The sequence below is a fragment of the Crocodylus porosus genome, unplaced genomic scaffold, assembly GCF_001723895.1.
Source record: "Crocodylus porosus isolate Cpor-Errol unplaced genomic scaffold, CroPor_comp1, whole genome shotgun sequence".
Taxonomy (NCBI): Eukaryota; Metazoa; Chordata; order Crocodylia; family Crocodylidae; genus Crocodylus; species Crocodylus porosus.
In genome coordinates this window covers 82,740,009-82,764,887 of record NW_017728949.1, presented here as the reverse complement: position 1 = coordinate 82,764,887, position 24,879 = coordinate 82,740,009, and the positions used below count along the sequence as shown (strand labels likewise).

At 40.5% G+C, this 24,879-nt stretch overlaps 1 protein-coding gene across 1 annotated transcript; it reads left to right on the top strand.

The window, feature by feature from the left end:
* The first annotated feature begins 362 nt into the window (after positions 1-362).
* CYTIP (cytohesin 1 interacting protein) lies at positions 363-24,098 on the top strand. The gene is made up of 8 exons (XM_019554666.1): positions 363-616; positions 4,918-4,964; positions 5,334-5,388; positions 7,867-7,969; positions 9,428-9,521; positions 10,067-10,136; positions 20,477-20,543; positions 21,336-24,098. The coding sequence occupies exons 1-8, from the start codon at positions 449-451 to the stop codon at positions 21,806-21,808; spliced, it is 1,077 nt and encodes a 358-aa protein (XP_019410211.1). The 5' UTR covers positions 363-448; the 3' UTR covers positions 21,809-24,098.
* Positions 24,099-24,879: the final 781 nt, after the last annotated feature.

Below are 24,879 nucleotides of genomic sequence, written 5' to 3'. Positions count from 1 at the left end.
GTTTATGGCCCTAATCATGCACTCAAGTAATTACTTGATAAAATCATGGCTTTCCACATTTTATGCCAAAGGTAATTGAGAAATGTGAGAGAACACTGAGAATGGAAGTTTAGGAAAGTTCTGTTTTTTAAAACAGATGCTGGCTTACAGAGCCATTACAGAATATAAAATCTGCCTGATGAGAGATCCATTTGCTTCCAGGAGTGGAAAAATAAGCAGATTTCTCTAATTGCAAAACCCAACTCTTAGCTCTTCCAAAAGCTTAAAAACATTGAGTAACATTGGTGAACTACAAGAAGAGATTTCTGTACATGCACCTAAACCACAAGTCACGTGGCCCCTTTTCCATTCTGGTACTTTTTGACTGCTGGTAGAGGAGGGTGCAGTTTTAGTTTCTTCAGTCATACCATGTTATTTGACAGTGCTACTCAAATGATCAGCACCCATCATGTCCTTAAAAAGGCTCATTCAGCAAAACCATAATGCCAATTTTGCAGGCTTCTGTGTTAGTCCTTATACTCCTTACTTGGAAACTATGTGCAGCCCACAGATGGATAATAAGCAATTTCAGAACCTGGCAAATGCAGTGGGGACCTTACCCAGAGGACGCAGGCAGGTAAGTTTTTTGCTTTTACCATTGCAGAAAGTTTCTTTTTGAGAGGACAGCTAATTGTTTTTCTGTATTTGCAGTTATAAATGTAATCTGCAAGGTTATTAGCAAGTAATTTGAAATGTTTGTTGTGAAATGTAGCTTGCCAGATTCAACTATAGGGTGATTTTAACAGTCAGTGGAATTACAGCTAGGATGAATTTGGCCTGCTTTGTTTTGAATGGTAATTAATTATTTAAAAAATCTAAATCTAGCCAATTTCCTGCAGTAAGTGCACACAGGATGAATTCAAACCCTAAAGCACCTTGAAACATATAAAGAGCTTTTGAAACTAGAGTAGTGGCAGTTTTTTTTTTGTTCTCATTTTACAGCTATGCTGAGAATCAAAAAAAGCTGTTGACTTCAGGGTTTATGGGATTTCTCATGTCCTTTAAGTTTAATTTATTTTACTTCAATGTATGCTGTGTTCAGGCTTTTCGTTTCCTCATAGGCTTGCTTTCAGATATGACTGATACCAGCAATATGTAGTTATGCCCACCTGGGTACATCTCTGCTTTAAAAGTTTCTGGGTTGGATGTTTCTCAATACAAAATTATTTGTTTTCCTTGATTTCCCCCTGTTATGTTAACAACATGACAGTTTTCTGTCATTTGCAATTGGCTGCTAACAAAATCCTGTTTCCATTTTTACTGTTCCTGTAAATTGGCAAATGAGCACTTACAGGGTATTATTTAGTGATCTGGTGTAAATCAATCAAAATTCAAAGTATTTGAGATATATTATAAATGCAAATTATCATCAAAGAATTGTTATGTATTGATTGGGCACTTAAGCCCTCACTTTGTACAGTAATTGATGTGCTCTTAATTCATCTTTTTTGTACAACCTGAGAAAAGATAAAGTAAGGCCAGAACTTGACAGATTAACATGTTTCCATGGAATGGTCTTACTGATTTTTGTTCAGCTAGCATTGTTTGTGAAAAAGAAACAATTTATTTTGTCTCTGTATGGCAATCAGTCCTGATTCAGAGATAACATTTATGACAGTGGCTATGAGGTGGCTATGTTTGTTAAAAATAAATTGCAACATGCAAGGGAACTATCCTTCACAATGAGCTTGCACAATTGATGGGTACTTTGCAGAAGTCGTTCAGCTTAGAGTTACATACGTATGGACTTCTCTTAACTGACCTGCTGCTTACGTACATCTAATATTTCCCCCCCCAGATAAATACATGTAAATGAGCTGGGATTTTTGCAGAGATGGTTTTTTTACAGGGGCACATTTTGAAGAAGTCCGCATCTCATGGCTAATTATAAGGACTTGAAGTCCACAAGTCTGTTAGTGATATAGGCCAATGATTCCTTATTTGATATTTACATTTTCAGGAAGAAGCAGCTTCAATTTGATATTAGCTTTTTATAATCTTTCTTGATTTCTTAAGTACTTTTCTGCTTCTATGCAACATCAAGGTGCAGTCAATTGGTTTCATGAATGTTTGGGTATGCTGTTAGAAATTACCTTGCATGAAGACACCTTCATTATTCCTGTTAAGGTCAGGTAGTGTCACACAGGCACTCCTGCACAGGGTTAAATCAATCTAATTACACTCAATGCTTTGTAGACCTTCTTACAGAAATGCTGGAATTAGCATTAGGAAACGAGTTTTTTCTACACTTTAGAAACAGCCCCACAAATACCAGTGTGCGGACACAATGCTTCTCATGTTTTGAGTCTTGGATTAACCCTAATCCTCCCATTTAAACCGATGAAGTGTGACTTGAGGGGAGCAGAGTTCACTTAAAGATGTGAAGGATTTTTGGATCCCACCTTGGTGATCTCTTCTTTTGATGTAGCATATAATTCTCATTGGTATTAGTGGAGATGGGGAGGGCTCTGTGGTAAGGTGATGCTTCAGATATGTTTGGGCTATCTATGGATAAAGAACAGCACAAAGGGAGAATAAAAGCAGATGTCTGAAAGTTAAAATGGTTTCAGTTCTGCTGCTGGTTCAATTATGTACTTCCTGTGTAACCTTGGGCAACCTTGTTTGTGCCTCAGCTTTCCCACTTGTAAAACAGAGCTAATTTTGTGTGTCCCACAGATATTGTTAATAAACGGTTTTGAGATTTTCTGAGATATGGTATGCTAGAAAAGTAAAGTATTACTGTTCTTAAAGCCCACTGTTAGCACAATGGAATAATGTTAGTATGCATGCATGTATTTGCTGTTCACCCTACTCCTTTGCATGGCATTTTAAAAGGCTCCCAAATATATGGAAAAATAGAATGATTTGTAAACAAGTGTATTTCCTAACACCATGCAAATGAGTTCTTTGAGATTTGCTTGCAACCTCTTAGAAATAAGATAGCACGGCTGGTGTTCGTGGATGCTGGGTATACACAGGCATAAGCTGTGCCTAAATGAAGAGCATGGGTGCTCAGACTGCACATCTCACACTTTGTTTAGGTTCTGCAATTTCCATAGCATACTGTACTATAATAATAGCAGCAGTATCAAAGTAAATGTAGGGCTGTTGCTACTTGAGGTTCTGCAGAACTACTAGTACTCAGCTTTCTTGAGATCTGTGCAGACTAAGATTATAGAATCAAACAAATTGCAAAGCTCTATAGAGCTGCTTGTCCCCACCACCATACCAATACAGGATTTCTCTTTATGAATTGCTACCTATTGCAGTTTTCAGTTCCAATGTCTCAAGACATTAAGCAATGTCTTAAGTGTTAGCATTTCATTGTGGGGGAATGAATTCTGTGATCTAAACCGTTTCGCTCTCCGAATCATTCTCTTGATATTTACTTTTTCTTCTTCATATTTTCATCCAACGACTTCTTGTTACAATGTTTCATCACCTTAAACAGCATTTTCCTTTGTGTTTACAACCCTAAAATGCTTGGCAGCTATCATCCTGGTCATCACCTTGCTACACTTGTTGTACACTTTCCCAGAGGTTTCCTCTTTCAGGGTAGCTGTTCCTGAGCTCTAAGTGATCACAAAGGTGTTAAGTTGTAGTGATCATCCCAGCACAGTAATGCATAGTGAATTGGGTGGTAGTAAGATCTATTCAAAGCTCTCTTTTTTATCCTATTGGCAGTACAATCATGCCTTATACAAGGGCAGATATTGGACAGTTTTAAAAATAAAGCTTGAATCACCATCACACCACATTACTGCAATTTTTTTCATGGAGAACTAACACAGATTTTGTAATGGCATACAACTGATGTCATAAAGCCCTCAATTACCCAAATATTGCCATGCTATAGTATCAGAAACTAGGGCTGAAGCTTCAGTTGCTGAGTTGAGTTGGAGGAGATTCGGCCCAATTTGGTGACTGAATCTCCAAATCTGAATTGAATCAGGAGACTGTTTAGTCTTTCCAAATCAAATTGGAATCCTCTGAATCGGTTCAGAGAGATTAAGAAAGGTTCAACGATTCAGACATAGACACAGCTTTGGGGTGGGGGGGGCACCTGGAGTCCCCCCCATGGCTGATTGCCGAGCCAGGGAAAGTGCAGGGGGGCTGCCCCTCCACGCTTGGCAGCAGACCTGGAAGCAGACTGGAAGTACTACTGGTTCAGTTCTGGGTTCGCTGCTGAGCTTGCGGGAGGTCCCCCCATGCTCCTGTGGGACGCTCCATCTGCCCCACCATCTCAGCATTCATGAGCCGTGCCTGGTACCTCGAGGTATGTAAAAAAACATTTAAATCTGTGTCTATGGCCGAATCGCTGATTCTCTAAGTCAGCTTCAAATCTTTAGATTTGGCTGAATCTAGGCGGGACAGTGATCCGAATCAATGAATCGAATCACTGCCCCCGATTCAGGCCAAATCTGAATCCGAACTGAATACAGCCCATTTTGTACACCCCTATCAGAAACCTCACTGTAGTCTCACTTTATATGTAAGAGTTTCACAGCTGTTTAGATATGTTGCCAGTTTCTTAAGTCTACATTTCCTATGGTAGTTAATACATAGTAAAACCTAATTTGTAACAGTACAAACTGTCCTCTCCCAGGGGACTCAAAAGTGAGCAGTAGTGGCTTTACAGATTGATTTTGGAGTATGCTTATTCAGTGCAGCAGATTGGGATGGGAACAGAATGCAAATGAGGGGCAGAGCAAAGGGAACGGAGTAGTACTTGGGAAGGACAAAGGTCTTAATTTGTGGTATTCCTAGTGAAAAGGTTGGCCCTCACTGGTCTACTAGATCATTAACTGTATGTGTTATATATGAAAAGATGAATGTATGAACCTACTAGGAATTACAAACTTCCATTTCTGTTTCCAGTTTGCTTTAAGAAGATCAAGTTCCTTAGACTCTTCGGGGCCTCAAAGGTAAAGAGAAGTTTTTTTCCTACTATCATTACTTTTTCTTTCTTTATATTGTCAGCAGTGCTAATACATCTATTATAGTCTTTCAGCACTACCAGTGATAGTATCGATAATATTGATGTTGGTTTAGTATCAAAACTGGACAGAAAATGGGGATTGTTTGGTACCACGGCTGTTAACCACCAGATCAGGTACAATTTGTATGTGGTCTGAATTTGGAAAGGGAGACAACATAGAAATAACTAAGTGCAATATTCATAAGATTAACCTATGGCTGCTGGTCAATAGGAGCATTGTATATTACTTAGTAATACATGAAACTGAAAAAGGTGGTGTGACTTTCATGTGCAAATTTATGTATTTTTCTTACAGACAACTCCTTGCTATTATCAAAGAAGATAATGAAACATTTGGGTTTGAAATTCAGGTGAGACTTTAATACTGTGAAGATAGTTTAATTATGTGACCGAGTGTGACCAGCTTGTGTTCATAACGAAACTGAAATGCTTCCTATAATGACACAGGGGTTTGACGTACTTGAAACTGTTTGTGACTAGAAAAGGACACAGACCAAAACGTTTCATCTGATAATCTCCCATGACACTTGAATCCAAATCTAGATTCAAAGTTTGTGGTTGGCCTGTCTTTATTTTGGGACAAACAGAATTGTGAAGTCAAATACCTACAACTTTTGTGGCTTGTTATGGTTGTCATAGCTGGAAAACAAATAACTGAATCCACAGTGTACTTCTTGCTTCCAGTAGAAAGGAATATTTGGAGATGATTAGAACAGAAGATTCAAAGTAAGAGGCTTCCTGATTTCAATTTCCATTTTTGTCGCTGCCTTTCAATACCTTAGGCAAGCCACTTGTCTTGGTGCAAGGGGTTGTCCACACCTGAAAGTTAAAGTCAAATCCAGTTGTAGACTGCATATATGTTCAGTACAAAATGGGTAAATACAGTGTCTAACAGGGATGTTGACTTTTTAGTGAAAGCTAAAGAAAGATTCTAGACCAACTTGTGCTTGGCAACTCTGGGATAATTCCTCTATAGCCTTAATACATATCATTAAAGCCATGTCTACACACTGTCTGTGCCACACCTTGGAATGCAGATGGAAGACATTCACTCCACTCCAATGTGTATCAAATCTGAACAATTAAGCAGTGTGGCCAACTTAGAGCAGCCATGGATGCATGACCTAATGCTGCTCTTAGGCATTGTGTCTCCAGAGTGTTTCTTTGCATGTACTTAGGCCACTCTAAGGCGGTTGTCTCACCTCATTTCCAAGAAGATTGGGTTCATACTCGGTGGCAGTGGGTAGGTGAAGCATATTTTTATGTAGCAGTTCTAGGTCCAGGAGAGGCAATGCAAACATGACATAATTCCAATAGGAATTCCTCCTGTTTTCTGAGGTAGAACCACAGAGCCTTGTGCCACCCTTAAGGGATAACAAATGTCTGAATACAGGAGAATAACATGCAAAAATATAAAAGCCATAAAATACTTTCTCCTCAACATATGGTACTGTACTTTTAAAATAGATACATTTTTGGAAATAAATGTTAACAAGTTAAGGTTTATAGGTACTTCACTCATCATAATTTTTCTAAGTTCAACACTCATTTTTAAGTAAAATAGACAAAAATCAACTCTCTCAACTCTCTCTAGCCCCTCCTCTGCTCCCCCAATATAATACCCATCAAATAAAAATAAAAAGTAATTATGGGTACTAGTTAGCATAGTGCTTGCTTCTGGACAGTTACTCACAGAAGTAATCCTCACATTAGTAGTCCCACTGAAAACTAAGTTTATAGGGTCAGACCATAGCAGATTACATGTATTTAGGAGATAACAATCTCAGTTATGCTTCTTTCAGAAACAGTGGTGCTTTCAAGAACCATTCACACTTTGTCATAAACTGATTTCAATAACATTTTGCCTTGATCATTAGAAAAACCAAATAGATACATTTTCCAGGAGTAATTGCCTAATACAAATAGTACAGAAAGAGGCCTGTAATCTATATATACACAAATTAATTCTGTATGTGTGTATATTCCAATAGTCTTTATCAATGTTCATTTAACATTTTGCATAATTACAATAGGTAGCATGGCCATAGCATTGAAATATATCATTAATGCTGATAATGAGAGATGAGTAAGATCTATATATTTAAAAGATTATATAAAATACATTTATATATGTTCTCAATAAAAGCATCAGGTGTCTTAAGGCACAACATTAAAGCTTATTTTAGGAAATAAGTAGCTATTTCCCTATTTACAATGCATAAAAGAATATCTTTGAAACAGTTTCCCATATTTATGCACAAAAAGGGAATACTATTTTTAGCCAAATTAGTGTATAAGGAAAAGCATACCTTTTTTTAACTTAGCTCAGTGGCTAATAAATGTGTAAGTAGTCGGGTCAGAAATAAAGAGCGGTCAGAAGTGAAGATGATTGAGTCAATTACTACGCTTATATATAAACTGATGGGGCAGATTTGTTGCCCTCTGATTTAAAAAGTTATTTTTGGTATATTTTTATTTTTTAAGATACATTCAGTGTTGGCATCTCATTTGAAGCCTTGGCTAAGAAAAGGCAGTATATGTTTGATATGAAAATCAGTAAACAAAGGATTTGCATTATTTAGTGTTGTTATTTCATTTTTACAATATAAATTTAGGGAAACGTATTATTTGTGCTGCAAACCTCCTGAATTTCTCAATCATGATGATATAACGTATATTTGTAAAAGTATATGCATACTTTTACATAAGTAAAATGCTGAAATGCCATGAATTAAACTGTCCACTGATTAGGCTGCACAGCAATAACTACTTTTAAAATTCGTTCCGAGGCTTTACTAATGGTTCCACTCTTATGTTCATCTTTCTAGACTTGTAGATTACCCAGCCAGAATGATTACACCCCAGAGACACGTACTTATGTCTACAGAATACAAGAGAAAAGCCCTGCCCATCTCTCTGGCCTACAAACTGGTAAAAACAAAACAAAACAAAACATATTATCCTATATTTTTTACTTGACTTGCCTTTCCCTCCTATATTTTTTGTGTATTTAACTGGAATGTCAAAGATATGGCTTGCAGGCTGGATGCAGCCAGTGGAGCCGTTTTGTGTGGTATGCGGAACTAGGAATATAGACCTGGGGCAAGCCAGAGTGGGTCTGCCCCCAGATTCCTGAATACAGAGCCCCATTGGGATCATTTACTGGCAGCAGAGGATGACATAAGGGCTAGGGACAGACATTCAAAAAGCCTGAGCCTGAATTGGTTCAATCTTTGCAGGTTAGTCTAACCTGTCTAGATTGAATCAGTTTGCAACTTTACAGACATTCCCTCTGGACTGAAGAAATGCAGGCACATGCCTGCAGTGGCTCAGGCTAGAAGCTGGGGGGCACGAGAGCATTTCTCCCTTCCCTTCGACAGTACTGAGCTGAAGTAGGGGATGGCCGGGCCCTAGCATGACCTATGATTAGGGAGGGGTTTAAACCCCCACCCTGCCTGCACAGTCCCAGGCTTTTCCACACTCGCTGCTCAAGGGTTGGGAGAGTGGCCAAACTTCAGCCCTGGGCTAGCACTCTGAGGCAAAGGAGGGTGTGTACTATGCATGCATCTGTTGACAGTACTGAGCTTTTCAGTCTCCCTCTCCTTGCTTCTTCATGCTGTCTGCAGACCTGACAGGCAAGGGAGCTGCAGCATTTATCAGCCCATCAACAAAACAAAAGCCTCTCTCATTAGTTTAAGTTCTTAAGTAGGTTTCTTCAAGGAAGGAACATTACAGGCTGACCTGTTGATTAGTTCCAAAAAGCCCTAAGTGGACACTGTTCCCTCTGCCTGTCCCAGTGAAACTGGCACATGCCTAGGGTGCATGGGGCTGGGGTCCATGCTGTAGGAGGTGGGAAGGACGGAGGTGGGGAGCCCTGCTTGAGCAGTGAGTGGTGTGGGGAGAGGGACAGGAGGAAGCCAGCTAGATCCTGCTGCACTTGCAGTTTCTGCCAGAGCTCTGACTAGGGAGCTGAAGGGCAGAGCCAGCCTTGTTCTCTGGAGCAGGGAGCATAGGCCCACAGAGCCCAGGGTTGCAAAACATCTGGGATGCTGGGGGACTCTGGTTAAACTTAAACCTGGAAGCTGGTTTGATCCAAATCAGTTAAGTCTGATATTACATTCAACCAGGTTTGTCTTAAACCAGTTTCACCCATTTTGAAACTGGTTTATGTGCACTGAATTTATGTTCTGTTACAGGTTTAAACCAGTTTCTGATCACTTTTATGTGTAATGTCTGTCCCTAGCCAATGAGCTCTGGGGTCTGGATCCAGCCCAGGGGAGCCAATGAAGCTTGACACCCCTGATTTAGACTATTTATTATTTTTTAGCGAAAGTTGACAGAGTGATGTAGATTTTAGATGTTCATTTTACTGTTCTTTAAATTTACCAGGTGATATTCTTGCCAATATCAATGGAGTGAACATCGAGGGGTTTAATCACAAGCAAATAGTGGACTTAATAAAATCTTCAGGCAATTATTTAAGGTAGACCATGATCTTCAGATATTTTTTGTGTAATTCCCTATTATACTATGATCCCCAAAATAAATATTTTCTTGTTACCCTATGCTTTCTTCCCTACTTCATTTGCTAAGAAAAAAGTACTATTTCTTGTAGAAGGCAGAAGGCAGCTAAACAAATTAAAATTGTTCTTGCAAGCATTATTAAGCATAAGGCAGGCAGGTTCTTATGCTGGATCAGCACAATACTGTTTGCTGAAGCTATTTCTAGAATGATTGTTATAAGACTTCCTCAGTCTAAAGAGCACATTGGTTCTGATGACAGCTAAATCGAGAGAGCAAATAAATATCTTATGGATCCCTCTCTCCAATCTTTTCTCCAATGCCTCTTGTCTTCTTAGATTATAAAATCTTTCATGTACCAACTATGTCTTCCTATGAATCTGTAGCTGCATCTAGAATAATGGAGCCTAGCAGGCAATATAAATATTAACTAAACATTATAAAATAACTGTAGATGCTTAAGTAGCCTTTGTACATTTCACCGTTGAAAATATTTGTTCTTTACAGATTAGAGACTGTTAATGGAGCTATGATTTTTAGGAGAATGGAACTTGACAACAAGCTTCAATCATTGAAGGTAATTACATGAATATGTGTAAATATAAAGATATTGTTCGTAAAAGATGTTAGACTGATATTCCTAAAGAGTGAAGTAAGCTGTTTACTTCAGACTGGGAGGGAACAGGCAATGACAATGCAAAATTCTGTGTTCCCCTAGTAAGGTGCTGTACCCGTGGTGCTAGTTGTGGGAGCAGTCTTTGTGGAAACTCTTCCCTAGAGTGATTCTTAAATTACCTTGGGCATGTTATCAATTGCTTAATTTCATGTGCACTGAGATATTTTTCATACCCAGTACATAGACTCAAGGAATGCTTGCTGAATCAGGCTGGCCCACATGTTGCTGAATAACCACAAATACTGGTTGAGAGGAAAGATATTACAGTGGGCTGTGTAACCTTGGACCAGATTCAACAAAGGAGTTTGGTGCTATGACCCTTAACTTTTGGGTGCCTGGACCCCAAAGTAGAATCCAGAACTCAGATTTAAGCTGTTAGGGCTCCCTATTTAATGGATGAAGAGACTTAGGTGTCTTAGAAAGGTGATCCAAAACACCCACATACTGAACACAGGAATGTCAGGATTCTCATTCCTTCTCGGAGTTTAGGTGCCTGAGTCATGGTCACGGGAAGGTGTCTCCATCCATTTGAGACCCAGATCCTCTCCTGAGAGGAGAGCTGAGCAGTAATAACTGTTTTATCTTTAAAATAAAGGCAGCACATGGTAGTGCTTACCTTTTACATAATAGCCTAAAATGTGCTTAAGAAGTAGGATTGATTCCTGCATTCTAAGCTTTCCTCAACCTGAGGGGATTCAAATGCAAGTCTTTCACCTCCAAGGAGTGTGCCATAGCTACCAGACTGTAGGGTAGGCTGGGTAGTAGAGGCACGCTTCACCCCTTGTGTGGCAACTGTTGTTACTATACAAAACCAGATCCCATCCTATGTGCCATCTCCAGCCCTGAACAATCTCAGGAAGTGGGAGAAGAAAAGCAAAACCAGATACATATGTAGTTGTGTACTAAGGAAAAAGATACCTTCCTGAATTCAGAAGACATCCAGCTGAAATACTGTAGAAGCATGAGATTTGATTGTAATTGTTGTCTTAATATAGGACTGCAGGTGTTGTGAGCAAATGAGGACAATGCAGGAAAACCTGTTCTTTCCAGATACGCACGAAAGAAAGGGAATGTAAAGGAAGACTGACAGACTTTAGATTTCAAGGGCAGAAGGGACCAATATGACTAGCTAGTCCATTCCCCCCAATTCAGGCTTTGAAATTTTTCCCAAAGACAAATTTAAAACACCTTTTAAAAATAAATCCAAATGTTAATGAGTCCATCATCTTCTGGAGGGTCTTCCAAACTTCAATTATCCTCATGGCTAGGAAACAACAACATCTTTTAAATTTGAAGTTGTATAACATCAGTTTCTAGCCACTGGATCACATTGTCTTTAAAAGCAAGCTAGAAAAGCCCCAGCTATCATATGTCTTTTCTAGTATAGGTAAAGAGGTACAAGAGGTAAAGTCACCTTTTGTATTTTCTTTTCAATAAGCTGTGTACTTTTACATGGTTGGTCTTAAATGATGTATGGGTATAAAAGCAGTGCTTCCTTTTGGTTTAAAAAGAAGACACATGTTGGGAGATCCATAGGGATATGCGCATAAATTTGACTACTTCTGGAAAAGTTAAGCTAAAATGTTGCTAATCTTTTAGAAATAGGAAAAAATTAGAGTGATATAAATGAAGAAAAAGTGATGAATGGACATACTGGAATTGCCATGATTATGGTAATCTCAATTCACAGGAAATTCCTATGAAAGGAAAGCAATGTAACAGCTATGACATATGAAGAGGCTTACCTGAGGCTCAATTACATAGTTAATCAAAAATACATGCAGGACCAGAACTTTGGGGTCCTTCCTTTCTGACCCATATTTTAATCATAAAGTTAAATTCCAGCTACTATGTCATGATCCAAACCATCCCCACCCCCAAGTCCACTAAAACTCACGTGTTTCTTGAGATTTGAAAAATTTATTTAATTATTACATTTTTATTCAGCAGCCATTGCCACACCACCAGGTTTTTTGTAAAAGCAAGACAAACCAGCATTTTCTCAGAGAATGTCTGTTTACTCCATCTCTTTAAAGACCTGGTAGAAAGACTAGAAAGTTAATAGCACCCAGGGTCCCCCTGTGGCTGATTGCCAAGCCAGGGAGGCACAGGGGGGCCCTCCAGCATGCTCCCCAGCAGAGCCAGAAGTGGACTGGAAGGTCCACTTCCAGGTTTGCTGCCAAGCATGTGGAGGGCACCTCCGTGCACTCCTGTGGGACGCTCCATGTGCCCCAGCATCGCAGTGATCATAAGCCACGCCTGCTACCTCAAGGTATGTAGAAAAAGCTTTTAAAGCTGTGTCTGTATCCAAATCGCTGAATCTCTGAATCAGATTTGGATTTGGCTGAATTGAATCAGGGACAGTGATCCTAATCAACAAATTGAATCACTCTCCCCAATTCGGGCCAAATCTGAATCCGAATCAAATAGGGCCCATTTTGCACACCCCTATTCCTTAGCTTGTGTGTAAGAATGTTGTCGGAGACTGTATCAAAAGCTAAAATCAAGGTACCCCACATCCACTGGTCTCCCCACATCCACAGAGTCAGTTATGTCATAGAAGGCAATTAGGTTGGTCAGGCATGACTTGCCCTTGGTGAATCCATGCTGACTTGTCCTAATCACCTCCTTCTCCTCCAAATGCTTCATAGAATCATAGAATCATAGAAGTAGGGTCGGAGGGGACCTTGTAGATCTTCAAGTCCGACCCCCCGCCTGGGTGGGAGAAAAGACTGGACTCAAATGAGTCCAGCCAGGTAGTCATCAAGCCTCTTCTTAAAGATCCCCAGGGTAGGAACCAGCATCACTTCCCTAGGAAGTTGGTTCCAGCTCCTAGCCACCCTAACTGTGAAGTAGTTCTTTCAGATGTCTAATCTAAATCTGCTTAGAAATGGATTCCTTGAGGATCTGGTCCATGATTTTTCCAGGGACTGAGGTGAGGCTGACTGATCTGTATTTTCCCGGATCCTTCTTTTTCCCTTTCTTAAATATGGGCACTATGTTGGCCCTTTTCCAATCATCCAGGACATCTCTTGATTGCCATGAGTTTTCAAAGATGATGGCCAGCAGCTCTGCAATTGCATCAGCCTCAGAACCCTTGGGTGCATCCCATCCAGCCCCATAGACTTGCACATGTCCAGCTTTTCTAAACAGTCCCTAACCTGTTCTTTCACCACTGTTGGCTGTTCACCTCCACACCAAACTGTGCTGCCCAATGCAGTAGTCTGGGAGCTGACCTTGCTTTTGAAGACTGAGGCAAAAAAGGCACTGAGCACTTCAGCCTTTTCTGCTTCTCTTTTTTCCCCTCTAAGTCCTAGAGTTTAGGATATGAAGGAGCCATTGATTTTATTAATTTATATAAAACCATTAAAATAAATATTTAATTAATTAATCCACTATTAACTTTATGTACGTGGCCTTCAACAGCTCACCAAAAATGCATTAAGTGGTCTGTCAGCCCAAATAGTTGCCCACTCCGAGCTACACAACTTCAGTTTGTCACTGCACTAGTAGCTCCTTTGTTACAGTGTACTTTCATGTCCTGTCTCTTCTGCCTAAAGAACCTGCTACATTTGTGAACCATGTAGCTCAAAAACTGAACAATTCTTAAAGTCCAAATATGCTTATTCTATGTGTAATTTAATTATACTTTGCTTTCACACCTTCATATTACACATTTCTGTAAAATGTTAAGTGAAGAAGTCAATAGGGCGTTGATCTCTCACATAGAGAATGAGGTTTTTACTAATAGAACTGCACTAACATTTTGTCATATACTGACAGTTCTGTGGGATAGTGGTTTTGCACTTACAGTTAACTAAAGTTACCAAACATAAAGTACCTTGTGAAAGTAGGGTGGCATAGATGCATTATGGAACAAGTTGATCAAAATTTTTGTCAATTATGATCCAGCTTGAAGATGTTGAACTCGCCAAAGTGGGTGCTAATAGTTGATTTCCCACACGCCTTTGTGATGCCCTGGTAACTTCAACAGTATGTTCAAATTGGCCCCTTCTAATAGCACCATGATAAGGCACTGTGATAATGTCTGCAATGAAGTAAGCACTAAAATCAACAAAAGAGACAGCTTTTTATTAATTCTGAACTACAACAGAAAATGTGGAATGAGCCTGGAGTTTGCATTTAGAGGGGAAAAGGAAAGTTGCAAGTTTCATATTTTACAAATGCATTTTTCAGATAGCAGAGATCAGCTGCTAAAAGCCAGAAGGATGAGTATTTTAAATCCAGAATGAAAAATAAACACACTCCAACTAATTCTTCTAAAATCAAACTGACCTTCAGCATGCCAGAAAGCACAACAACTTTATTATGTTTTCATGTGGCCCAGATATATTCCAAAGCTTTTATTTCAAAGCAAAAGATCAATCATTAGGCAATTTATTCAAGCCTGTATGACTAACAGTCTGTAGCAGTGTTAGTGATTGCCAACATAATGATCAACTCCTGTGTTTTCATGAATTGCAGCAATGAAAGGTTTGGGACTGAGGCACAGCTTATTCCTAGCTCTTTCTGAACTAGATGGTAGCAGCTGCTTAATCAAATTGTTGTTACAAATCCAATACCAAAGTAATCTGAAGGTCATATTCACATGGTGTCCCCACGTGGGATCAGCAAAGAGTCTGAACAGGTGTAGTCTCCTGTTCCTTCTACCTTATTAAATCTCCTAAAGTCATGAAACAGGGCAGAACATTGTACATTGCACAGAAGCAATACTGTATATGAAGGAGCTTTCTCCCAGATTCAGCATCAGACCACAGCAGCAGGTCAATGGTAGTAGTAGTAGTATTTCACTTAGCAGCTCCAAATGAGAGTAGAAGACAGTCCCTGCCCTAAAGATCTTATAGTCTAAATAAAACAATAAAGTATGAAAGAAGAAATGGACTCAGAGAGGTGAGGAGACTTGGCCAGCATCCCAGTGGAGATCAATGTTCAGAACAGAACCCAGGTCTTCCAATTTCCAGCCCTATCTACAATACCGTACTCCCTTCCCAAGCCTGAAAATCACCTTACATTTAAGAACCACATAATTTATTATAAGAAGCATAAATAACAAAAGATCCTGAGTAAAGTTTACAAGAACTAAATTGCTGAAATAATATGGACAGTTTTCACATTTCTATCACAAAAAATTACATTTTTGTGACCAAATTCATTGCTGCAAATCTGGTTTAGTTACAAGGTAAATAGCATTTCATGCATAAAACAACAGGTCAACCTCTTGAGAAAACAAAACTGCGTTAGTTTTCTTGAACCAGTACAGGCAAATTCGTAAATTATTTGGCACCTACTACTGCCATATTCTTGGACCATTCAAGCCCTGTTTTTATAGCACTTTTCAAGATATATTAGGTTATAACTCATGAAGATGCTGGCCAACCTGTGGAATATGCCAGTTTAAAGATGCCTAAATTACTACCTGAAAAATTGTTTAGTGGTCCCTATGATGTTAGGGAGAGCTATGCAGCTGTTATAGCCATGGTCAAGGGTTTTCTGTGAATCTTTCCTGAATCACTCAAAACTGGAAATATAAGGGACTCTCTTACAAAAATTGCAATCCTTTTTAAGTTCTATCAGTTGGAAATTATTGCAGGACTAGTCTGCTCTCCAGTCTAGTTCAGGCGTGGGCAATGATTTGGGCTGGAGGGCCACTTAATGAGTTTTGGTGAGTTGTTGAGGGCCCCTGTAGCACGACACTAGTGTGCCTGCTACTGGTAGCAGGAATAATAGTAACTAGAGGCAGCAGGACACTAGGGTGCCTGTTACTGAAAGCTTGAATGGTAGTGAAAGGGGGTCAGCTGCCACTCACCAGGGTAGCAGGTGGGAGTTGTTATGGCGACTAATTGGGTCAGCTGATTGCCAGGGGGCAAGGCCTGGCCTTTATAAACAGAGAAGGCGGAGGCCAGAGGTCAGTTCCCCTGCCGCCAGCCTAGGAGAAAGAGGGAGCTCTGTGTAAGCAAGCTGACCAAAACATTAGAGAAGCCTGGTAGCTGGTGAGTGACTGCTTGGTGGCACTGGGTAGAAGAAACCCTGATAAGGAGCTGTAAAAGGGAGCCGGGTTTGCTTGGAACTTATGTTGGAATCCTGGAGGGGGAAGATTTCGGTTGTGCTTGGAAGTTATGTTGTAACTCAGGAAGGGGAGATTTTGGGTTCAGTTATTGTTAAAACCGGAGGACCAGGTGAGGCTGTAGGGGTGGAGGAGGCCTCAAGGGAGCTCCCCAGTAGAAGGGGGGTTCCTAGCACCGCAGGGGTGCTGTGTTTTGGGGTGTCCCGACCCCAACCCCAGTGTGGGGCATAGGCCCAGGAAGGCGGATCTGGGGTCCAGGCTAAGGCCTCCTGAGCCCCAATTGCAGAAGGCCCGAGTCGGGCATAGGACCCAAGGAAGGGTCTGGGGGCCAGGTAAGGCTGAGGCCGCCTGAGCCCCAATCTTGGGAAGCCCGAGTCGGGCATAGAAGGCCCCAGTGCGGGCGGGGAGCCCGGAAAGCGCGAGCAAGGCCCCAGTGCGGGCGGGGAGCACGGGGACGCACATATCGGATCAGGCCCCAGGAGGGGGCATGCATATCGGAGCAGGCCCCAATGTGGTAACAAGGCCACGAGAGAAGCGAGGGAGCACCCGGGAGGGTGCCAGCAGGCAATTGGCCAGGGCCCCAGTACAACAAGGCAGGCACTGTGCCAAGGAGGGCAGGAAGGCAGCCTCCCATTAAATATTTACCAACAAGACATGGCAGGTGAGAGAGAGGGTGCATTCAAGACCCAAGTTGGCACAGGTAGGTAGGGTTGGGAGAGGCCACGGTACCCCTGGAGGCCATTCTGCCACAGCCCCACACACAAAATTTAATGGTGGATTAATTAAAATACTAATTAAAATTATTAATGTAAATTAATAAGATTAATAGACCCTTCATGTGCTAGAGGGAAGGAAAGAGAAGGAGTGGGTAAAATGTAGTATGAAGGGACTAGGGGTTGGAGAAAGCCCAACAAACTGATGGAGAGAGGGGGAGGAGGAAGATCTGGACAGGGACAGAAGAAGGGGAGAGGCAGAGGTGCAGGGGGCCAAGGGCAGAGAAGCTCAGCCACAGAGCACAGCTCAGGAAGGCCTCAGGGAGGTGGGAAGAGAGGATGGGGACTGGCCAGAGAGGTTGGGGTGGGAGGAGTGGAGCGGGGGAGCCCTAAGGCTGGGCTGAGACATGGCTGGAGAAGGCCAGCGGGGAGTGGAGTGGGGTGGCTTGTTTACTTCTGGAGCTCCCTCAAACTGCCTCTCCCAGACCTCACAGGAGGGACCGCGCCTGAGGGGGTCAAGGGGAGCACTGTGCCTGGGGTGGGGGGGAGCGGCAGGGCAGCCAGGGCCACCCCAGTGTGTGAGGGAATGTGTCACCTAGGGTGGGTGTGTGGGGAGCAGCTGCCACTGCTGAGGACCCACCGCTAGCTCAGATCAGTTCAACTCACTATGGCTTTGGGGGAGCTGGGAGAGTTTGCACAGATAAGCAAGTGCCATGCCCCCTGCTGCCTGGCTGAACTGCATTACATTTCCACTCCCTGCAGCCTTGCCCAGGGCTGAGCCACAGCTGTGTATCCTGCTCCCCCTCGCACCTCTTCCATGGCAAAAAAAAAAAAAAAAAGCAAGTGGTGGTGCATATGGACATCCCCATCCCAGCCCTGCCTCAGTCATTAATTTTTGGGCTTAGCGGTGCCACCCTTGCAGAAGTTGGTGCCAATGTCCCTGCCTTGCCTGCGGGGGTCCTACCTGCACTGTCCAGCCCCAGGGAGCTGTGCCCCAGCCCTGGGGCCTCCCACTCTGTAGAGCTAGCAGGGCGGAGAGCACCAGGGGGCCAGCCACGGGCCAGAGAGTCGATTGGCAGGCCGGATAGGACCTGTGGGCCCTATTTTGCCCACCCCTGGTCCAGCTGGCTGCTGCTTCACAGCAGGGGAAGTGCATTCTGCACATTGTTTATTTGAGAATCTAGTTGCTCCCAAATTTTTAGTTGCTAAATAATAATTAGAAGAGACTTTGATTTGATACTGATGAGAATAAGGAAATTATTGGCTATTGTGAATAACTACAAAAAGATGTTTTTTCTATTCCCATGGAAATCCATTCAGATTTGACATACCAGGAATTCCAAGCCCGTGAAAATCACCTTTTGCAGTTATTTCATGAAGCTTGTTACAGGTGTGGTGCTCACTATCTCTCAATATTCAATCCATACCGAGCAAGCTTCAGCCTCACAATCTTCTACATAACAAAATTTGTGAATGTGGGTCAAATGGACAGACTATGTTTTTCTAGAAATTTTGGAAGTCTGAACTATTTCATTGGGATATTTTTGAAATTTAAAAGGCAGTTCCTGAAAAAACATTTTTTGTTTACAGTTTTTCTTTCAATGCTAAAACTGAAACACTTTAATTATAGGACCAACCAGAAATACTGCAACTGACAACTGAAATATGGGACTGGTGGATTCTGTTCCAATCTCTGCTAGAGATGTCAACAGAATGAGTTAAGACTGTGCATGCAACTTTAACATGGGCATTTTCTAACTTCTTCCGTACATTACTTTGGAAACTTGACAGTGTTTTAATGTAGTTTTTGTGTATAATACCAAAACGGTCTTTTAAAGACTAAGAAACATTTTGTTTTATTAAATCTATTTTATTGTCAACATGGAAATCTATTTTCTCTTTAATATCAGGGGTATATTTCCTACCTTGTTGATGTAAATCTGTTTGTCTTTTCTAAACCTCAGCTTGTACAAAGTGTTTATAACAAAACAAATTAATAGTGCTTAGGAGTATAGGAAGCAGCCTACAAACACAAGATATTCATTTTACATTGAATAAGGTTAATTTAAAAAAATGCATGCACACCATGCCTGTGGTGCTAGCAAAAACTAGGATTTGTATGTACCATTGAATATTTGCAACCTCAAAACAGGGAACAGTACCTACCTTTATATATCATTGTGGATTGACATGTGGAAACTGCCTTAAAGCAAAACATTATCAAGTTTCTTTTTGAAGTAATACATGTAATTGTACATCTATGCTGTGCCTAAATAGACACACAACAGAGAGGAAGTGATTAAAAATATTGAGCAACATCAGAATGGTATATACATTTATAGACAGGGGACAGAACAGCATGTCCTGTTGCTGACCATGACATCAGCCCATTGTTCATATCAAAATAAAGACTAGAAGCATGTGTAAGCTTATTTACAAATGCTCAGGATTTACAATGGGAGACAGATTTCCAAAAGAAATGAGCTCCCTCTGAGACTTCTAACAATGGGCCATATTTTCAAAAGTGCTCAGGTCTTTTTTGGTGACTATAAGCTCTTTTCAAAATCCGAAGAACATGACACAGATATCAGAAGGGCATAACTGGCAGCTTTAATGAAAGAAGCCAGTATTGAGAATTCTGGAAATCCTGATAGGGAATACCTGGAGAAACTGTCTCTTCTTCTCCCTTTTGGTAAATAAATTTCACTGGGTGCATCTTCACAAGATGCTACTGCAAATGGTTACTGCGCATTTATTTAGTGTTTGTATAAGCAAGTACTAAATAAATGTGCAGTAAAACAGAGTTTTTATGCAGTAGCATCAGCGAACATCTTTTAAATGCTGCTGCTATGCAGTAACCTAATAATACTGTGTAGTAGCATATTAGCACTGTCCACTGTGTGACATGCTACTGCGCAGTATTATATGGTTACTGTGCAGTAATCATCTCATGTAGACATGCCCACTAGGTACTAAACTTACTGTGTACTAACCAGAAAAATTATAGCTTTTGGTTCCCATGCTTTTATTATGTAATATTCAAATATTGATGATACTCATTAGTAATTATGGTATTGTGGTATGGTCCAGTATGGTATCATGCCTTTAAAATTTACATTTCTCTTTGTTAGAAGTGAGTCGGGCTTCCTGTCGTCATATCAGTAGATATTGGAGCCCCCCTCATATTAACATATGTTAGGTGCACAAGCAAAATTCATACAAAAACACTGCTGGAAATTAACAGAATAATGTATTTCTGGGATAAATTTGCTGACTTCTATGAAGGTTCTGTTAATACTATCAGCAAAAAGGTCATAGATATGATTGAAAGTACCTGCTTCCCAGAGTTAAGTACAATTTTTTTGAGTACACCATTTTCTGTGAAAAACTTTACATTCAAAGAAAGTTTGTGAATGATAAAAAGCCCTATTTACCCTCCACAGCAAACCTTGCGGGAAAAACTGGTGGAGTTCCGGTCTCTGCAGTTACAGGAACAACGCCTACTGCATGGTAAGTTTTAACTTCCTGTTAGGAAACCACACTATGTTTTATGACTGTCACAGCTTCTTCTGAAGAAATTTGAAATGCTCAGTCGAAAGTAAGACTTTATTTGACTGTCGGTCTCATTTGCTGCTTTTTATCCAGTTAGTGGGTGTGGTGGTGAGGCAACTGGGAACCCTGTATCAGTGAATAAAAATTTGAATGCCTGACTTTTTGATTGGCACAGGAAGAAAGGTCATTTGCATAAATCCTACTAAACAGAAGTTGGTGTTGATTACATACTTTTCTCAGATCCTCCTTCTTTGCAACGTTACCTCCCCATGAACTTTCTCAGACACTCCTACTTTGCAATGTTACCTCCCCATGAATCTGCATTCTGCATCTAGGAGGAAGCTAGAGTTCTACAGCCTTTCACAGTTGGTAAATACATCTTCCGCTAAAACATCTGTTATTAGTCCCTGCCTGAGGCAGGACACTGGTTTGGATAGACCAATATTCTAACCTGACATAATAAATGCTTATAGCACTCTTCCTCATCTCCTGGCTGGAAAAAAGACCATGTCATGACATCAAGGGAGCAAAGGGGAAGGCTGAGAAAGTCTAGAGAAGATCAAATGAAATTGATGACATGTCCATCAAACATGCAGGTGTGAATTACCAGGTCTATATCTCTCCAGTGACAGTTCAGGAAGATCAGATTGCTGGGTTGTAGATTGTCTTTGATTACACACATTTTCCATTCTCTGGCTTTTTTGAAATTCTCCCTTGTATAATGTTTCTTCTTTGATACCTATTTTCTAGGAGAGGTGAATGACAACACTTTGTTTAATGCCATGGAAACAGAAGAGTTTAATTTATTTGGGAGCTGCACTGCACCCAGACCTACGTTCCCAATTAAGCCCCGATTCTCCAGTGAAAGCAGCTCGAAAAGCAGATTGAGTTCAATGACAGTGGACAGTGAGGATGGCTTCTACCAGACCTGTATTTCAGAGGATTCTGCTAATGAGACTCTGAGCCGACAGTCAAGCCTAGATGATGATTGCTTCTTCCAAAGGGACAATGACGCTGTTGTGGGGAGATCTTCACTGAGAAGGAACAGAAGCATCAGTGTTGCCAGCAATGGGTCAATGTCACCTCAGTGGGAGGGAGGGAGTGTCCCAAATATTTTTGGCACACTCCCACGGAAAAGTAGGAAAGGAAGTATCCGAAAGCATATTTTTAAATTTATTCCTGGCCTTCACCGCGCAGTGGAGGAGGAAGAAAGTCGTGTCTGACATTTTATGTAACTTCATCTGTGTACAGGACTGTGCTAGTGTGTGTAGACAGGAAATGCAGCAGTAAAGCAATGTGGTATCTAGGACACAGACTGTAGAATCTCATATGAAGGATGGGAAGGAACATTTCTAACAAAGATACTGCATTGTTTTCCCTGATAGGATTTCAGGACAGGACTGACATTATTTAAAATTCTAGAGTACTTTTCATTATTCCTGAACACAGCACATTGTGGGGCCTAGTTTAGTTATAATGGAACAGGTTTCCAGTGACTAACTTTGATATTTGAAAACATTTGTAGAGCGTTCTCAGCAAACTTTGTGATACCCACCTTTTCTATTGTATGCAAACTATTTATTTCCTGTTATCAAGTCAAGAGTTATTCTTCATGTGTCTTTATTATATGGCCCAACCCTCATAAAATTTTTGACAAAAACCTTATTGTGAGCAGGAAGAGTCCAGAATATATAAATGAACACAAGAACAAAGCTGTGAAGTACAGTACTTGTAAAGCTCAAGGATATACTTGTAAGTTGTTCAGCAAGTTGCACAGTATCTGCTGTGCTACATCCAGTTTTGGGCTCACACTTCAAGAACCATGTGGACAGTTTGAAAAGAGTCCAATGGAGAGCAACACAAGTGATTAGGGGTCGGGAAGCAAGACTTATAAGGAAAGGTTGAAAGAACTAGGGTTGTTAGCTTGGAGAAGAGAAGACTGAGGGGGGTTTGGTTCAAAGACTCAAAGGGTGATTATAGAGAGGATGGAGATGGGCTTTTTTTCTGTGGCAGTAGCGGACAGGATGACAAGCAGCAGCCTCAAACTACATGAGGGGAAATTTAGATTGGAAATTAGGCAGACTTTTCTAACTATGAGGATGGTCAAGCACTTGAACAGGTTAACTAGAAAAAACATGAAATGTCTATCCTTGGAAGTTTTCAGGAGCAGGTTAAACAAACACTTGGCTCGGATGGTTTAGTCAGGGATGATTCTGCCTTTAGTGTGGGGCTTCTACCCCTAATTTCCTATGATGCTAAATTAGTTAACTTTATATTTTGCCCATGCCATGGTTCAAACTAACATACACTTGGATTTTTATTTAAATGCAACTGTCTTTCCAGTCACTAAATTAGAGATCAGGCTTCTCTAATCAAGCTTTCACTTAAAGGACAGTAGTCTCATTCTTCTGTGAGTACTATATTCCTACCCTGCCTTGATCTTTTCATACAACAGGTATAATGACCCACAGTATAACCTGTGCCACACATTTCTCAGATCTGATCCTACTAGTTAAAATCACTGCAGATAGTAAAGTCTTACCATGACACATGATGTTAGCTATCTCAGGATTTGAAATATAAAGGTCACGTATATAATATAGACATCACCTATATAATCCCTCTCATAACAGCCCCAAAGCTTTTTCACTATACCAGTTCATTAAGTCCATTGCTTGATTTTTATACAAGCCTGTTACAATGGCCAGGATTGATGTATTAAAATATTACATATTTCATGCCTATGCATAACAGGGATAAACAGGGGTATTAAATATAAAGGAATGGGAGCCAAAATATTGACATTAAAAAAAAGTGTCTTCTGGTAGAGAAAAACATAAAGCATTGTTGGGTAAAATAAATAAGAAGGAATGTGGACATACAAAAGAACTAGAGTCTTTGGACTTAAAAGAAGTACTTCTCATAGGGATGTGAAAATCTTGGGGGTTTCTGATGATGCTGAGGTATGTTGTTTAAACTGCTGTAAAGCTGCAGGTTTAGTATAGACATAGAGAGGAAGTGGCTTTCTTTTGCAGTGAGCATCAGCCTGATAATAACCTTGTTGTTAATATTGGCCTTGCACTTAGCAGCAGCAATGAAAGGAACACAGTTGAAATGGAGAACATGAAAACATGCTAGCTGGATGTGTACAAAGAATTAATCTGACAACAGAGGGTTGGGAATAGATTTAAGTAGTTTGGAATGAAAAGACAATAGAGACATCTTCTAGGGATAAATACTTGAAAATAGAGGGGAAAAGGAAAAATAATAGGGCAGTACAGGGACTTTGAAAATTAATGGTATACTCTCTTGGCTTTTGTACATTCTTTGCTTCAAGGCCTGCTATGACAGCTCAGGTTGGGCCCCTTATTCCTGTTCTACAGTGACATGTCTTTAAGTCCCATCACTTGTTTCTGCAATGCTAATCAGGTTTATTGAAAACATATTTTCCTGTACTGTGCATATATCAAGCTCACTACCAGGTAATTTAAAGGTTATGCATCTCTACTGTCACCTGTTGAGATTATTGCAGTCAAAGAAGCTTATCAGAATTTCAGCAGACTTGAAAACATATTGATCAGGCACCGTTGACTTAAATACATACTTCAATAAATTCTGCCTCTTCAAGGTCACAGAAATAACAAACCTCCCTCCTACGCCATTCTCAGAGGATGTTTTGCACTTTCTAACAGGATCTGTTTTGTTTCTGAATGAAATGCAAGTTCCAGTCTCATCTTAGAAAACTCCTAAAAAAAGTCACTGAAGCATACCTGCTTGGGTTTCAAAACTCACAAACAAGCCTGCAGTAACAAAGATTTTATGGACCTCCTTTTAGAGTGTTTAGTAGACCATTATTGAAACAAAAGGTTCAATGATTGCCTTGGTTCCTTTCAGATGAAAGATTTCTATAGTACAGATTGTGAAGCTAGAAAGCAGAGTTTACCAAAGACTATCTGAAACTATTTAATAAGTGAAGCTCTAAGTGAGAAAGAGACAATTTTATGTTGCCTGATAAGTGCACAAATAAGTCATGGTTTATAGCAAGCGCAAGTCAAGTCATAGAAACTGTGGCAAACCTTTTCAAAATAGAGCATAGATGGAAAAAGTTGTAATTAGCTGCAAGAACAGTCTCTACTTTATGTGAGGCACTTGCTTTTAACTGACAAGAAAGAATTCTAAAAGGTGATAGATACTTAAGACATCCTTATTTAAAATTAACATCTTTAAAAACCTCAAAGTCAAACAAATAACTTCCTCAACAACAGATATATAAACAAATAGAAAAATACAGACT

What these genes read in the sequence shown, in the direction of transcription:
- CYTIP (XM_019554666.1), top strand. Translation starts at nt 449, where the DNA reads ATGTCCTTAAAAAGGCTCATTCAGCAAAACCATAATGCCAATTTTGCA. An exon ending in TACCCAGAGGACGCAGGCAG is followed by an intron (nt 617 to 4,917) that starts GTAAGTTTTTTG and finishes TTCTGTTTCCAG; the next exon opens with TTTGCTTTAAGAAGATCAAG. An exon ending in TCTCTCTGGCCTACAAACTG is followed by an intron (nt 7,970 to 9,427) that starts GTAAAAACAAAA and finishes TAAATTTACCAG; the next exon opens with GTGATATTCTTGCCAATATC.